This window comes from Oncorhynchus kisutch, linkage group LG16 (assembly GCF_002021735.2).
Source record: "Oncorhynchus kisutch isolate 150728-3 linkage group LG16, Okis_V2, whole genome shotgun sequence".
Lineage (NCBI taxonomy): Eukaryota > Metazoa > Chordata > Actinopteri > Salmoniformes > Salmonidae > Oncorhynchus > Oncorhynchus kisutch.
The window spans coordinates 30,603,331-30,621,107 of NC_034189.2; the positions used below are offsets into that span (position 1 = coordinate 30,603,331).

The window sequence follows — 17,777 nt, forward strand, 5'->3', positions numbered from 1 at the left end:
AATAACGCTTAGACAGCCCGCCCCAAGAATAAAATAAAAAAACTGAAAAATCCATGTAGGTAGACATAAGAGGGAGAGACATAGGTTGATTAGGATGCCATGTAGCTCAGCTCAAGACTGGCCTTATCTGCAAGTCCCTCAGGGCTTTCACCTCAGTAGTGAAAATGTATGAGAAAGAGTGCACACACACACAGCAAGTCTGTGTGGAGCTATTAATATGAAGATCCCAGTGAAAGTGAAGGCCACAAATTTGCGTGTGTGTGTGTGTGTGTGTGTTGGTGTGGGTGTGTGTGAGAGAGAGTGTGACGTGCGTGTCCAGCTGAGTCAGGTGACCTCATTGGGATGCAGTTCGTTCTCGTATCAGGAGAGCATTCAGCCGTGTACCTTCACTCTTCAATCTATCTTTGGCATTGTAATTGAATACCAAAGACAAACCCCTGTGTGTGTCACACTGACACATGATCCCATTAGGTTTGGCTTGCCACAACCAAAATGGGCCACCGGAGGGGGTGGTTTTTCCAATGACTCACACTGAAAAGAAGACCTCCGGTATTATTATTATTATAGTTTATTTCCTTTATTTAACTAGGCAAGTCAGTTAAGAACAAATTCTTATTTAGGCCTACAGTGAGAGGTGTGTCTTACCGTGGGTGATGTTGAGCTCGTTGCCCACCGCCAGGCTCCAGACCTTGCCCCTGACACTTGGGGGCACGCCCTGCCACCAGAGCTCCCTGACCCGCCGAGACGTACACATGGCACTCCAGTTGGGCAGAATCTCCTGGTTCCAGGTCTGGGCGGCGTTGCCGATGCTCTCCTCCAGCTTGCACCTGTCCTCCAGTTGCTTCCTCCTCTTCTGGGCCTCCTTGAGATCTACAGAGGGAGGGAAGAGAGAGTGTTAGACAACCATATAATAGAAATATGTGGTCCTCTGTAGCTCAATTGGTACAACATGGTGCTTGCAACGCCAGGGTAATTGGTCTGATTCCCGGGACCATCCATATGTAAAAAATAATAATATATTGCACGCAAGACAGTAAGTCACATTGGATAAGTACATCAGCTTTATACTATACATTCGAATTATGATATTACCATATACAGTTGAAGTCGGAAGTTTACATACACCATTTTGCCACAACTTTGGACGTATGCTTGGGGTCATTGTCCATTTGGAAGACCCATTTGAGACAAAGCTTCAACTTCCTGACTGATGTCTTGAGATGTTGCTTCAATATATCCACATAATTTTCCTCCCTCATGATGCCATCTATTTTGTAAAGTGCACCAGTCCCTCCTGCAGCAAAGCACCCCCAAAACATGATGCTGCCACCCCCGTGATTCACGGTTGGGATGGTGTTCTTCGGCTTGCAAGCCTCCCCCCCTTTCCTCTAAACATAATGATGGTCATGCCCAAACAGTTCTATTTTTGTTTCATCAGACCAGAGGATATTTCTCCAAAAGTATGATCTTTGTCCCCATGTGCAGTTGCAAACCGTAGTCTGGCATTTTTTACGGCGGTTTTTGAGCAGTGGCTTCTTCCTTGCTGAGAGGCCTTTCAGGTTATGTCGATATAGGACTCGTTTTACTGCGGATATAGATACTTTTGTACCGGTTTCTTCCAGCATCTTCTCAAGGTCCTTTGCTGTTGTTCTGGGATTGAGTGGCACTTTTCGCACCAAAGTACGTTCATCTCTTGGAGACAGTACGCGTCTCCTTCCTGAGCGGTATGAAGGCTGCGTGTTCCCATGGTGTTAATACTTGCATACTATTGTTTGTACAGATGAACGTGGTAACTTCAGGTGTTTGGAAATTGCTCCCAAGGATGAACCAGACTTGTGGAGGTCTACAATTTGTTTTCTGAGGTCTTGGCTGCTTTCTTTTGATTTTCCCATGATGTCAAGCAAAGAGGCACTGAGTTTGAAGGTAGGCCTTGAAATACATCCACAGATACACCCCCAATTGACTCAAATGTCAATTAGCCTATCAGAAGCTTCTAAAGCCATGACATAATTTTCTGGAATTTTCCAAGCTGTTTAAAGGCACAGTGAACTTACTGTATGTAAACTTCTGACCCACTGGAATTGTGATACATTGAATAATAAGTTAAATAATCTCTCTATAAACATTTGGAGTGGTTGAAAAACAAGTTTTAATGACCTAAGTGTATGTAAACTTCCGACTTCAACTGTAAGAATTACAGTGCATTCGGAAAGTATTCAGACCCCTTCCGTTTTTCCACATTTTGTTACATTACAGCCTTATTCTAAAATGACCCCCCCCCCCCATCAATCTACACACAATACCCCTTAATAACAAAGCCCAAAAATCTTTTTTCAAAAATTTCTGGGAAAGGTACCAAAACATTTCTGCAGCATTGAAGGTCCCCAAGAACACAGTGGCCTCCATTTTTAAATGGAAGAAGTTTGGAACCACTAAGACTCTTCCTAGAGCTGCCCGCCTGGCAAAACTGAGCAATCGGGTGAGAAGGACCTTGATCAGGGAGGTGACTATGAGTGGTCAAGACAGAAGGATTTTTAAGAGCAATGAGGGTGAGGGATATCATTTTTTTGTTTTTAAATGGCCGGATTTGATCCAGATGAATACATATAAATACACACCTCTCTTCTTCGCCTGGGCCACCATCTGCTCATACTGTTGTCTGTGTTTCTGTGCCTCTTCTGCAGGCTTGGCTGGCAGGTTACTGCAACACAACAGAGAGTGAGGTTTGAACATGGTCCCTCACATTATTCATGGTGGGGTATTAGAGGAGAAGAAAGGCAATGAAAATGAGTGAGGGGGGGTTGGAAAGGGAGAGAGAGACAACATACTTCTACCACCATTTTGGCACAGACACCACCTTACACTTGCACCTCTAAATATTCTACAGGATTACAGCCACAAACACCTTCTCTACTGAAGAAAGAGAGGGGCATTAAACTTTCAGTAGCCTCTCTCTACTATCAACTGTACCTAGCCCACCTCTCTTATAAGTTAGGAAACCATATGGGCTAGGCTGGTATATGTGTGAGTGTGAGAGAGAGACAGAGCGCTGCTAATAGGTTCTCTCTACATGGTCCTGCTGCACTGCAGTTAGAGAGAGAGAGAGAGAGGGGGGGGGGGGGGCAGGGGTATGTAAAGGAATAGTGCTGAGCGACTAGTGCTTCTTGAGGTCGGTTTGGTTTTCCTTTGGTTATTACAAAATAATCACAGTTTACAATTTAAGTTCCGAAATGTTTTCTTCAAACCGAGCCGAAGAGTGAAAATCATGTTTTTCATCAAATTGGATGATATTTAGATTAAACCAATTCACAGTAGATTGACCCAAGTATTAGAAATGACTGTAGCTGGTAAATTGACAAAATTGATCATAAAGTTACTGGTCCCCTCCCCCAATGTCAAACGCTTGGATTCAGGAGACAGGCATTACTTCCGTCACTTCTGTCATTATGTAACGTCATGTAAATTGTAACTAATTAAAATATGTAACGCCCAGTGCTTTACTCGGACTGAAATAGGTACCGGTACTCATTTTGGGTGCCGGCACGGTTAATATTTAGGTGCAGGAGCTTCACAATACTGTTGACCTAATACTCTATAAAGAGGAACAGGAGTTCAAGCAGTAGAATATTTTAGGTGCCGGTACTCAAGTCAAGCAGTGGTAACGCCTTAAAACTGTCACCACATGTACGCATCACAGGGCTTTGCTTACAAACAGTTAGTTACATGGGTGGTAACTAACCCTTTTTCATCTGTCTTGTGACTTAAAGCAAGCAAGCTACTTACCAGCATACCGGAAAAAGCACACTGTGCAGGGTACTGGATGTCATAGTGTTAAATTTAACGTTACACTATTTTCAGAAGAATGAAGACATCCGAGAACAGTGGCTGCTTTTTATTCCGGACGGACAGGCGGCACCACATTTCGAGCATAGTTACTTTATCAATTGAGAAGAACATTCCATGGGTCTTGCCAGGAAGCTAATCCTGAAGACGGATGCTGTACTGTCATTAACAGTGGATCAGGGGATCTTGCAAGCGCTGACCATAGTACAAGTATCAGAGTTTGATGAGTCTGACACGGTGGCTGTAACTGTTTTGAATTGTGAACGGAATATTGTCTGTAAAACACTTGATAGTCACTATATGGTTTTTGTTCTTCCATCCCTAAACCCCCTAAACCCCCTACAGTGAGGGAAAAAAGTATTTGATCCCCTGCTGATTGCCCACTGACAAAGAAATGATCAGTCTATAATTTCAATGGTAGGTTTATTTGAACAGTGAGAGACAGAATAACAAAAAAATCCAGAAAAACACATGTCAAAAATGTTATAAATTGATTTGCCATCAAGGAAAATGCTATGTCTGGTGCAAACTCAACACCTCTCATCACCCTGAGAACATCAGCCCCACAGTGAAGTATGCTGTGGGGATGTTTTTCATCGGCAGGGACTTGCAAACTGGTCAGAATTTAAGGAATGATGGATGGTGCTAAATACAGGGAAATTTGTGAGGTAAACCTGTTTCAGTCTATCCAGAGACTGGGACAATGACCCCAAGCATACTGCTAAAGCAACACTCGAGTGGTTTAAGGGGAAACATTTAAATGTCTTGGAATGGCCTAGTCAAAGCCCAGACCTCAATCCAATTGATAATCTGTGGTATGACTTAAATATTGCTGTATACGAGCAGAATCCATCACACTTGAAGGAGCTGGAGCAGTTTTGCCTTGAAAAATTGGCAAGGATCCTAGTGGCTAGATTTGCCAAGCTAATAGAGACATACCCCAAGAGACTTGCAGCTGTAACTGCTGTAAAAGGTGGCTCTACAAAGTACTGACAATAAAAAATGTTTTGCACCTTCAAAATGGTAGGCATGTTGTGTAAATCAAATGATACAACCTCCCCTAAAAATCTATTTTAATTCCAGGTTGTTAGGCAACAAAATAGGTAAAATACCAAGGGGGGTGAATACTTTCGCAAGCTGCTCTATATCGTGCATTCTTTTGTCTCTTCTCTCCCTCTACAGACAAGTAGGCGTGCAATAGATTATAGTCGTTGTAGTTATTTACCACATTTTCTGCACTAAACTATGTAGAAAATTGGCCTGTTGGAAACTCCAACTCCCTACTACATTGCACAGTTCGGGCTTGGTCTGATTTCTCTCTAGAGAAAGTACACATTGAGAGCACAGAAAAAAAACGAACCGAATGGAATTAAAATAATAGAATGAATGTAGGTCAATTAGTTGTTTAATCACCCCATATAGAACCAAATCAGTCGATATAATCGAGAACAATCACCAGAAATCAAGTGATATGAATCAGACAAGTTGGTCAGGTTCAAATCAACCTATCATATCGTAATTTCTGAGTAGGCGGTAATGACATTTTTCATTGTGCTGTAACTGAAACTAGAAGATCTTCTGACATCCTTTCCCTTCGCCAAAGGTACGGAAAAAAAAGTGTTTTTACCCTGGGATCGCTCGCTAATATGACCCATAGGGAAGAACATTTCTTGGTTGCAATTCGATCTACAGTACATCTAACACCACGATATGAAACGTTGATTTGAACCTTCTGACCAACTAGTGAGTCAGGCGGCATCCCACTTTCTGATTCATATCGCTTGCTGATTATAGTTGTCGATTATATTGACTGATTTAAACCATCGGGCGGTTTAAAAACCTCCGAACACATAGGAAACTGTTGAACGTGAAAAACCCAGCAGCGATGCAGTTCTTGACACAAACCGGTGCACCTTGCACCTACTACCATACCCCGTTCAAAAAGGCACTTAAATATTTTGTCTTGCCCTTTCACCATCTGAATGGCATACATACACAATCCATGTCTCAATTGTCTTAATGCTTAAAAACACTACTTTAACCAGTCTCCTCCTCATCTACACTGATAGAAGTGGATTTAACAAATTTCATCAATAGGGTATCATAGCTTCACCTGGACTCACCTGGTCAGTGTATATCATGGAAAGGGCAATGGTTTTGTATACTGTGTGTATGAGAAAAAGGAAAGAGAGCGACCCATCCAAGACACCCACCCTGAGGGCAGCACGGCAGAGATCAGGGAGAGAGCTGGGCTGGTCTCATATTTATCATGGCTAGACAGTCAATCCCATATGTACTCAGTACAACAAAAGGGAAAAGCCATTCGGATCCATGACTCAGAAGAAATGCCGCTAACTCCTTCCTGCCTCAGTGATAAGCTGCTCTGTTCTTGGTGTGTGTGTGTGTGTGTGGTACTTACGCAGCGCAGTCCTCCAGTGTATAAGTGTGTTTCTGTGCATACACGTGGGTGTGTGTGTGTGTAGGTGTGAGGTACGGCCACATTGTGGTCCTCCAGTGTGTGGTACATACGCAGGGCGGTCCTCCAGTATAAGTGCTGTGGTGGAGAGGGGTTCAAAGTCCAGATTCTTCCTCACACTCTGTCTAGGAGACGGGGGACTGTGGCCAGGTCCATCTCTGCTACTGTTAGTTTCATATTCCTAGGACAGACAAAACACACACACACACACACACACACACACACACACACACACTTAACACACGTACAGTGGAATATCATGCGTCACAAGATAAATTGGTTTCATTTGCCAAGGTCGTATCTGCCACTTTTAGTTTCATAGTCCTTTAGACAAAAACCGCATGCGCGCATACCAATATAGAGCAGAGTAGAGTCTGGTGAAGGAAAAAAGCTAGCTGTCTGACATTCACTTTCCTCTAAAGACCTTTATTTTGTTTCTCGGTCCATTCACACACACACACACACACTTATTTTTCTTCCACACCCCCCTGCTAGAAGCGTGACTACAGCCCTTTGGCCCTTAGCGGCACCTATCTAATGAGTGTGTCCCCGTCACGCCTCCTGCGCAGCTCAGAGTGGGGCGCGAGACATCCTGACCATTAGCCCTCCAGGCATGGGAGCATTTAAACACTGACAGGGTTTTCCTTCGGGAAATATTCGAATATACCAGACATTTAAGAAGTTGACCGGACCCATATGCATTGGTTGTGTAACATGATTAGGGCGTCCACCTACGGTTCACAGAATGACAGAAATCACATTTCGCTTATGGAAACTCATCTTAACAGAAAATGCAACACGGATACATCAGCGTGCTCCATTCTTATTGAATTCCGATGAACAATGAGTTTAGCCTGCTACATTCTCTGGCACCTCCCTCCTGTCAGCATTGGTCTGGACATGACAGACTGTGGCCAATACGCATAGGGTATCACCTACACTTTGACATGTAGGCTAATTAACTATGTATTTACATACACTTATGTTTTTCTTAACACGTTAACACAACAGCTAGCGTTTTTCAGGTTTCAAATCAATTTGACTAGCAGATTGGGCACCTCTTGAAGGCCAAATGGCCCTGCCCTTAAAATCCCGAAATACCAGGCCTGGTCAGACGTCTTTTTTATTGGTCTGTTTGTCAGTGTCAGCAGAGTAGTCTACCTTGTCATTTATGTCGTATTAAAAAAAGATTCTGCTAATGTCTCCAGTCATAGAATGTGTAGTAGAATTGAAGGAAGTGTGTTTAAAATGCCAACATTTCCCTGTGCATAGGAGAAGAAACATAGGCCTATAGCCTACTCTAAGCCACTACGCGCTGCACTGAACACTTTTTTGCGAACAGTGTTTTATTTATTTTTGCCTAAATTATGACTATCTAATAAATCACTTTAGAAATAGAAGGCTGTTATCTTGTCTGCAAATACAAGGATGGAATGCTTTATTATAAAGGTGCATTTCTATGGTGAAAATTGTGAAATTTAGCTTCCCTAAATTTGAAACCCATGTGCCGCCTATGCCCACATTGACTTTTCCTCAGAACAGCAAAATGTCAATCTACTATCCCTCATAGGAGAAAAGCTGACCTATTCTGTTGGTCAGCATGTCTTTCTGTGCGAGAAAGTAATAGCCTATTCCAAACAGACTCTGGGACAGTTGTGGGTCAATAGATCCCAAATTCATTCAACCAGTAAGCCTAGGCTAAATCCCTTTTTTTTTTGGTAAGCAATGAGGCTCATGCAACAAATCAGAACATTTAGCATACAATATTAATTCTTCACATTATAAGCGCAGCAACGCGCACGAGGCAGTAGCCTACGCACAAATGTTTGTTAATAATGCAATTAGCGGCAAAACACAATTTGTGACAGATTGAAATATCTGTTAGAAATTGAGAAAGACGGGAGCTCTAAATATGCAACAACTAGCATGAGTCGCTAATGTGACTAGGAGCTTGTGCATTTGGCTACTGTACAATGAGAAAGTTGATTTGAAAAAGGCTACAGGCTTCAATGGCATATGGAAGTCTTCGTAAAATAATTGCCTGCACGTTTGGTTAGATTTTGGCTTGGGCTACTTCGAAGAAAGGTAAGACATAATATAATGAGGTAAAACCTTCAGGTTTCAAACAATTGAGTATAAGTTTTCAAAATGCATACTGCCTCCAGCTCATTGCAAAGTGGTGTGTGTGATGCCCTGAAGCTTGCATAGTTGCCTATGCACTTGAATGACAAGCAGTTGGAGAATTCCAAGCAGTTAGAGTTGTCCGTGGACACTTAAGGAACAGCAATGTTGAGTTTGTTTCATTTGGTCACCTCACGAAGGACAGGAGACACACACTACTGTTTCTTTGTTGGTATACACTTCTCAATTATGGGTTTGCATCTGAATGTTGTATAAAATAAATGATTGAGAATAAATTATTTTGGAAAGATAATGTGATCTTAGTCTTCTAAATTATAAAAAATTTTCATAGTAACTTAGGATCAGTCAGTGGCCACGCACCCGTGAGCACAGACATTACACGGCATCCTGGAACGCCCCCTTTTCTACTCCAGTATGAAACCCACTTCTGACAAAATGTACATTAGACCAGAAAACATGGAAGCTGTCGCTACATGTTGAAATGGTTATTAACTCTACCAAAGAACGTGGAGATCATCCCCATGTAGAAATGGTTAAGAAATCTACAAACTAAAAAACAATCATTCAGACTGCAGCTGTGTAAATACTTTAGTCTGGTAAACGCATCCGATCTAAGAACAATGGTACTCAGAAAGATCCATTCTCTCAAACGACTGAATGGTACTCTGACGTATCCATTATAACAAACTACAACTACGACAGACTGAGCTCTGGTGGACAAACCAGAGACTTTCTGTTGATCGACTATCCAGCAGATGGACCGGCGATTGCAGGGGGACAACAAAGGCATACACCCGTAAATATGTAAATTGCTATTTCTTTTCGAATGAGTGGTTGTTCATGTTCAAAGTATGATCATTTCCATTAGTGTAGTGTAGTCAACGTGGGTCCACTGAGATTCTCGCTCTTGAGCTGGCCCCACCCCTTTCCTTTGTCTACCAAGCCGTCATATCGGCGTAGCCCACTAGGGACTTTTGAGTGTATCAAGTCAGTGTGTTTATGTAATTCTGTGATTGATTAGTTAGTAAATAAATAATTAAGTCAATTTGTTTCATCGCTGATTCTTGATGCTAGGGTTAGTGCAAATATCCAATGGTTTCCAACATTCAGGAATGACTGAGGAGGTAATAAACCATTAATATTAGACTAATCAATAGGAAAATATCTGAAGAGTTAAATTTGGGAAATTGCAACTATAAACAACATTTTCCCGTGGTGCCCCGACTTCCTAGTTAATTACACAGAGAATTGATTTGATAATATTACTGTCTTCACATTTAATGATAGCCTGTTGTCGTAGCATGACTAATGGAAACTCTGGTGTGTGTGTGGCCATATAGCACAAAAGACTACAGGACTATCCTGCAGTCTACAGGATCCGGTTAGCTCTGTGTTGGTGCTTATAGCCATAACATTGATTAGCCCAGTCATCCTGTTTCTGTAGCGTGAGGCAGCTTGATGTACAATTACACCCCCTGGACGCTAGTCTATCACAGGGCCTTACCCACAATCTATCTCCTTAATGCTGAGTGCCAAGTAGAGATACATCGGGGTCCCATTTTTACAGTCTTTGGTATGACTCGGCCGGAGTTCAAACTCCCAACCTCTGGACAGACACTAACTATAAGGCCACTGAGTTGGTTTAGGCGGAGTTCTCGGAGTACAGTGTCCTATAGAGAGTTATATAGAGAGCTATATAGAGAGAGAGAGGTGGTGACACAGAGAGCGGTAGAAATAAAAGAGAAAAGGAGTGCGCAATGGATGGCAAAAGTGAGATGGATTGGTGGCCCACCCAAGTCCATGTGGTGTATGCTAGACAGGAGTTGAGCTGGTGATTCAGAGATACAGTGCCGCGAAAAACTATTTGCCCACTTTCTGATTTTCTTTATTTTTGCATATTTGTGATACCGAATGTTAGATGTTCAACCAAAATCTAATTATTAGACAAAGAGAACCTGAGTTCACAAATAACCCCAGATCTTAAACCAAAACCTAATATTAATGGGAACCTGGGTGAACAAATAGCACAACAATGAGATACTTATTTAATTAACAAAGTTAAGCAACACCCAATTCCCCTAGGTGAAAAAGTAATTGCCCCCGTACACTCAATAACCGGTTGTGCCAACTTTAGCTGCAATGACAGCAACCAAATGAACGACATGAGTCCCATTATGCCTGGCGAAAACCAAACACTGCATTCCACAGTAAAAACCATACACTGTTCCAATGGACAAGCTTGATGGTGGTCGTGTGATGGTTTGGGGATGCGTTGATGTCTCAGGACCTGGACGACTTGCCATGAATTCTGCTCTGAGAATTCTAACGTCAGGCCTTCTATCTGTGAGCTGAAGCTGAGGTGCAGCAACACAATGATCCAAAACACAACAGCAAGTCTACATAAAAATGTCTAAAAAGCAACAAAATTGAAAGTTTTGGAATAGCGTAGTCAAAGTCCAGACCTAATCCCAATTGAGATGTTGTAGCAGGACTTGAAATGAGCGGTTCATACTTGAAAACCCACAAATGTCACTAAAAAAGCAGCTCTGCATGTAAGAGTGGACCAAGATTCCTCAACAGTGACGTGAGAGACTGATCAACAACTACAGGAAGCATTTGGTTGCAGTCATTGCAGCTGAAGGTGCCACAACCAGTTATTGAGTGTAAGGCGGCAAATAGTTTTTCACACAGGGGCATTGGGTGTTGAGTAACTTTATAAACAAAATAATGATCTCATTGTTGTGTTATTTGTTCACCCAGGTTCCCATTAATATTAGGTTTTGGTTTAAGATCTAATAACATAACATTGAGTATCAAAATATTCAAAAGTAGAGATACTTTTTCACAGCACTGTAAGCCTGTGGCTGCTCAGAGCAGGGCACAGGGCTGCTCAGAGCAGGGCACAGGGCTGCTCAGAGCAGGGCACAGGGCTGCTCAGAGCAGGGCACAGGGCTGCTCAGAGCAGGGCACAGGGCTGCTCAGAGCAGGGCACAGGGCTGCTCAGAGCAGGGCACAGGGCTGCACAGAGCACGGCACAGGGCTGCTCAGAGCACGGCACAGGGCTGCTCAGAGCACGGCACAGGGCTGCTCAGAGCACGGCACAGGGCTGCTCAGAGCACGGCACAGGGCTGCTCAGAGCACGGCACAGGGCTGCTCAGAGCACGGCACAGGGCTGCTCAGAGCACGGCACAGGGCTGCTCAGAGCACGGCACAGGGCTGCTCAGAGCATGGCACAGGGCTGCTCAGAGCACGGCACAGGGCTGCTCAGAGCACGGCACAGGGCTGCTCAGAAGAGGCAGTTGGTACTACACAGTGGTGACTGATTGAAAGGACACAGAAGGGGGGGGGGGACCACTAAGAAAAGGGAGTCCCAAATCTCTCTCCATCTCTCCCTGAGTTCTGTCGGCAAGTAGGGAGGAAGCCTTGCCTGCTAGCCAGGGGATGGGGGAGAAGCCGTGAGCCTGCACTACTGAGAGAATGGGAGGAGGGGAGCGGAAGAAGGGTGGTTGAAATCTCACACCTCTTCAGCGGCATTGCAGGTGCCACTAGCAAGGTGAAATGAAATTCAAGCCGTGTGAGTGAGTGAGAGAAAGAGGGGAGATCACATCCTGTTGTGATTGGGAGTCCCGAAGAGAGGCACACTATTGGCCCAGCGTAGTCTGGGTTTGGCCATCATTGTAAATAAGAATTTGTTCTTAATAACTGACTTGCCTAGTTACATAAAGGTAAAAAAAATAAAAATCTAGCATTTCACCCCTACAGCTAGGATGTCATAACAGTAATCATGAAATCCTATAGGGAGATTGGCTTTAGCACTTTTAGAGGCTCAGGTGGCAACGGTATCCCAGGGATACCTGTCTCCAGGGAACATGCATCATTACGCCAAGGTTTCAGATCTATGGTTTCATTAACTTTCTCTCATTTCCTGATGATGTAAGTGGCTCGGTGTGTCTGTTTGCATGCCTGGCCATTCTGCCTTGTTCCATTTATTTATTTATTTTATTTCACCTTTATTTAACCAGGTAGGCTAGTTGAGAACAAGTTCTCATTTGCAACTGCGACCGGGCCAAGATAAAGCATAGCAGTGTGAACAGACAACAGAGTTACACATGGAGTAAACAATTAACAAGTCAATAACACAGTAGAAAAGAAGAGAGTCTATATACATTGTGTGCAAAAGGCATGAGGAGGTAGGCGAATAATTAAAATTTTGCAGATTAACACTGGAGTGATAAATGATCAGATGGTCATGTACAGGTAGAGATATTGGTGTGCAAAAGAGAAGAAAAGTAAATAAATAAAAACATTATGGGGATGAGGTAGGTAAGATTGGGTGGGCTATTTACCGATAGACTATGTACAGCTACAGCGATCGGTTAGCTGCTCAGATACCAATTTCAAACATCTGCTGAGGGAGATAAGTCTCCAACTTCAGCGATTTTTGCAATTCGTTCCAGTCACAGGCAGCAGAGAACTGGAACGAAAGGCGGCCAAATGAGGTGTTGGCTTTAGGGATGATCAGTGAGATACACCTGCTGGAGCGCGTGCTACGGGTGGGTGTTGCCATCGTGACCAGTGAACTGAGATAAGGTGAAGCTTTACCTAGCATGGACTTGTAGACGACCTGGAGCCAGTGGGTCTGGCGACGAATATGTAGCGAGGGCCAGCCGACTAGAGCATACATGTCGCAGTGGTGGGTGGTATAAGGTGCTTTAGTAACAAAACGGATGGCACTGTGATAAACTGCATCCAGTTTGCTGAGTAGAGTGTTGGAAGCTATTTTGTAGATGACATCGCCGAAGTCGAGGATCGGTAGGATAGTCAGTTTTACTAGGGAATAGAAAGCCGACTCTAGATTTGATTTTCGATTGGAGATGTTTGATATGAGTCTGGAAGGAGAGTTTACAGTCTAGCCAGACACCTAGGTACTTATAGATGTCCACATATACTAGGTCGGAACCATCCAGGGTGGTGATGCTAGTCGGACGTGTGGGTGCAGGCAGCGAACGGTTGAAAAGCATGCATTTGGTTTTCCTAGCGTTTAAGAGCAGTTGGAGGCCACGGAAGGAGTGTTGTATGGCATTGAAGCTCGTATGGAGGTTAGATAGCACAGTGTCCAAGGACGGGCCGGAAGTATACAGAATGGTGTCGTCTGCGTAGAGGTGGATCAGGGAATCGCCCGCAGCAAGAGCAACATCATTGATATATACAGAGAAAAGAGTCGGCCCAAGAATTGAACCCTGTGGCACCCCCATAGAGACTGCCAGAGGACCGGACAGCATGCCCTCCGATTTGACACACTGAACTCTGTCTGCAAAGTAGTTTGTGAACCAGGCAAGGCAGTCAAGAATATGGTGATTGACAAGAGTCGAAAGCCTTGGCAAGGTCGATGAAGACAGCTGCACAGTACTGTCTTTTATTGATGGTGGTTATGATATCGTTTAGTACCTTGAGTGTGGCTGAGGTGCACCCGTGACCGGCTCGGAAACCAGATTGCACAGCGGAGAAGGTACGGTGGGATTCGAGATGGTCAGTGACCTTGTTTGTTGACTTGGCTCTCGAAGACCTTAGATAGGCAGGGCAGGATGGATATAGGTCTGTAACAGTTTGGGTCCAGGGTGTCTCCCCCTTTGAAGAGGGGGATGACTGCGGCAGCTTTCCAATCCTTGGGGATCTCAGACGATATGAAAGAGAGGTTGAACAGGCTGGTAATAGGGGTTGCGACAATGGCGGCGGATAGTTTCAGAAATAGAGGGTCCAGATTGTCAAGCCCAGCTGATTTGTACGGGTCCAGGTTTTGCAGCTCTTTCAGAACATCTGCTATCTGGATTTGGGTAAAGGAGAATTTGGAGAGGCTTGGGCGAGTAGCTGCGGGTGGGGGCGGAGCTGTTGGCAGAGGTTGGAGTAGCCAGGAGGAAGGCATGGCCAGCCGTTGAGAAATGCTTGTTGAAGTTTTCGATAATCATGGATTTATCGGTGGTGACCGTGTTACCTAGCCTCAGTGCAGTGGGCAGCTGGGAGGAGGTGCTCTTGTTCTCCATGGACTTCAGTGTCCCAGAACTTTTTGGAGTTAGAGCTACAGGATGCAAATTTCTGCCTGAAGAAGCAGGCCTTTGCTTTCCTGACTGACTGTGTGTATTGGTTCCTGACTCCCTGAACAGTTGCATATTGCGGGGACTATTCGATGCTATTGCAGTCCGCCACAGGATGTTTTTGTGCTGGTCGAGGGCAGTCAGGTCTGGAGTGAACCATGGGCTATATCTGTTCTTAGTTCTGTATTTTTTTGAACGGAGCATGCTTATCTAAAATGGTGAGGAAGTTACTTTTAAAGAATGACCAGGCATCCTCAACTGACGGGATGAGGTCAATATCCTTCCAGGATACCCGGGCCAGGTCGATTAGAAAGGCCTGCTCACAGAAGTGTTTTAGGGAGCGTTTGACAGTGATGAGGGGTGGTCGTTTGACTGCGGTTCCGTAGCGGATACAGGCAATGAGGCAGTGATCGTTGAGATCCTGGTTGAAGACAGCGGAGGTGTATTTGGAGGGCCAGTTGGTCAGGATGACGTCTATGGGGGTGCCCTTGTTTACAGATTTAGGGTTGTACCTGGTGGGTTCCTTGATGATTTGTGTGAGATTGAGGGCATCTAGCTTAGATTGTAGGACTGCCGGGGTGTTAAACATATCCCAGTTTAGGTCACCTAACAGAACAAACTCTGAAGCTAGATGGGGGGCGATCAACTCACAAATGGTGTCCAGGGCACAGCTGGGAGATGAGGGGGGTCGGTAGCAGGCGGCAACAGTGAGAGACTTCTTTCTGGAGAGAGTAATTTTTTTAATTAGTAGTTCGAACTGTTTGGGTATGGACCTGGAAAGTATGACATTACTTTGCAGGCGATCTCTGCAGTAGACTGCAACTCCTCCCCCTTTGGCAGTTCTATCTTGACGGAAAATGTTATAGTTGGGTATGGAAATCTCAGAATTTTTGGTGGCCTTCCTGAGCCAGGATTCAGACACGGCAAGGACTCAGTGTTCTGAGTGATGGCATTTAGAAAAGGAGAAACTAAGCAATAAGTAGGGATGCACGATATATCGGTGAACATATCGGAATCGGACGATATTAGCTAAAAATGCCAACATCGGCATCGATGTCTAGTTTAATGTGCAAAACCGATGTCAAAGCTGACGTGCATATCTACATAAATGTAGGTACAGGCCATAATGACACCACGTAAAATGTTGCGCTACATGTGAACACAGTATCCCTAACCTATCCCACAATGTCTGCTGTGTGGAGCGAGCAGTCAACAAGGCGAGCAGTCATTTGAAAGAGTAAGAACATTTCAGCGAGACAACTCAAAAAGGCCAAATCCATTAAAGCAAAAATAATGGAATTCATTACCCTTGAAAGTCAACCGTTCTGTCGTGGGTGATGTTGACTTCCGCCGACTGGTCAAGCACTGGTACACACTACAAAGGGAGCTATTTTTCAGATGTTGCCCAACCGGTGTTACACAATAATAGCTTCAATGCTATTAGCTTCACGACATACATACTATGGAATGCCATTTGGGTCTTTGTGTGTAAAAAAAAAAAATACAGTAGCACTGTCAGAGCTGTCCAAAAAAAGTCTGCAAACAAGCAAACGTCGGCCACGAACAATGTTTATAATACCGCATTGGTAATAAAGCATCTTTTGTTCAACCGCAACATCTGGGGTAGCTAGCTTTAGCTTGGTACCTAGCTAGCACCAATACAACCAGCCTGAAAATGATGACCAGTAAAAACTCATTTTCATTTTCATTATTTTTCGTCATTTTCGTCATTTTCATTATTCTTAGCAATGATTTAGGAATCCTTGTGAGTAAGTATTAGCTAGTTTGTCACTTGTTGTTCGTCAATTGAAATTGAACTTCAGTTCATGAAAATAAATAGCTAGCCAGCTACTTAACCCTGTTGCCCAAAGCTAACGTTATAAGCAGCCAGCGAGTTTCATCTGGCTAGTGAGGCTCAACCGGACATGGTTATGTGTTGTGAAGCTAGAAACAATAGTGGAATTTGCCGTTTGCCTTCAAAATAAAAGTATGCCATTGACAGTGATGAAAATTAATACAAACAGTCGAATTCTGCCATACTTTTATTTTGAAGGCTAACCGCAAGTCCACTATTGTGGCTAATCCTTATTATGGCTAGCTTCACATAGATGGGTCTAACCACCATTAATCAAGTAAAAACTCTCTTATAAATGACGGTTATTTTAGATGACACCTAGCTATATATTAGTTAGCTAGCTAACTATAGCTACTGACACAGATGTCGTTTTGCTATGTTTTTTGGGAAGAACATTGATTGCATCCATACATCCATGAGCTAGCTAGCTTTTTATTTTTATGACCAGCACTGTAGGTGCGCAAAACAACTTTACCAGCATCATAGCATACGTATCGATGAATCGTTGTGACATGAAATACAAGTGATAGTTATTACACATTGATTACACTATGTAAAAAAAATTATGAACGTGTTACATGATTATGTGACGTGCAGGTCCTGATTGGTCAACAAGCTTATTTCACACGTCAAATAGTGTTATCTACTGGTCATTGTTTCTTTTATGACACGCAAAGATCCAAACGGCGTTCCATAGCAAAGGCCCAAATGACGTTCCATAGAACTCTTGGTTGAGAATGAAACGACTGAACAATGAAACAGCAAGTAAGTGAAAGAAATAGATTTTGATTATGTTTTACTTGTAATGGGGACATAGGTAAATGCTGACAAAATAACGTTTTGGTCAGTGTGGTGTGTGTAACCTTTATTTAACTAGGCAAGTCAGTTAAGAACAAATTCTTATTTACAATAAAGGCCAGGATGACACTTGGCCAATTGTGCGCCACCGTATGGGACTCCCAATCATGGCCGGATGTGATAAAGCCTGGATTCGAACCAGGGACTGTAGTGACGCCTCTTACACTGAGATGCCGTGCCTTAGACCACTGCGTCCATGTGTGTGTGTTAACTATTTAACTGTACTAGAATGCCTAAAAGGCCACCATTTTTTATATCGGTTATTGGTATTGTTTTTTTTTTGGCAAGGAAAATATCGAATATCGGTCAAAAATGTCATATCGGTGCATCACTAGCAATAATCAAAACAGACAGTACAGGGTCTAGTGATTACTAGGGCTGGAAATTGATAGGGCCCTCACGATACGATACTATCAAAAGTAGGTTCCAATACGATATGTATTGCTATTCTCATGATTCTATAGGCATTGTGATTCGATACTGCAGTTTTATTGCAATTTGATGTTCCAAA

General features: G+C 43.5%; 1 protein-coding gene across 3 annotated transcripts in view; it reads right to left on the reverse strand.

Moving 5' to 3' along the window:
- Positions 1-17,777, reverse strand: part of LOC109906618 (TBC1 domain family member 14-like) — a 63,965-nt gene that overhangs the window by 9,598 nt on the left and 36,590 nt on the right. For all 3 annotated transcript variants that reach the window (XM_020504418.2, XM_020504420.2, XM_031792229.1), the window contains 3 exons: positions 6,373-6,500; positions 2,619-2,701; positions 646-870 (listed from right to left, as the gene is read on the reverse strand). In XM_020504418.2, the coding sequence (XP_020360007.1) occupies positions 646-870; positions 2,619-2,701; positions 6,373-6,500 (436 nt within the window). The remainder of the gene's footprint in view (positions 1-645; positions 871-2,618; positions 2,702-6,372; positions 6,501-17,777) is intronic.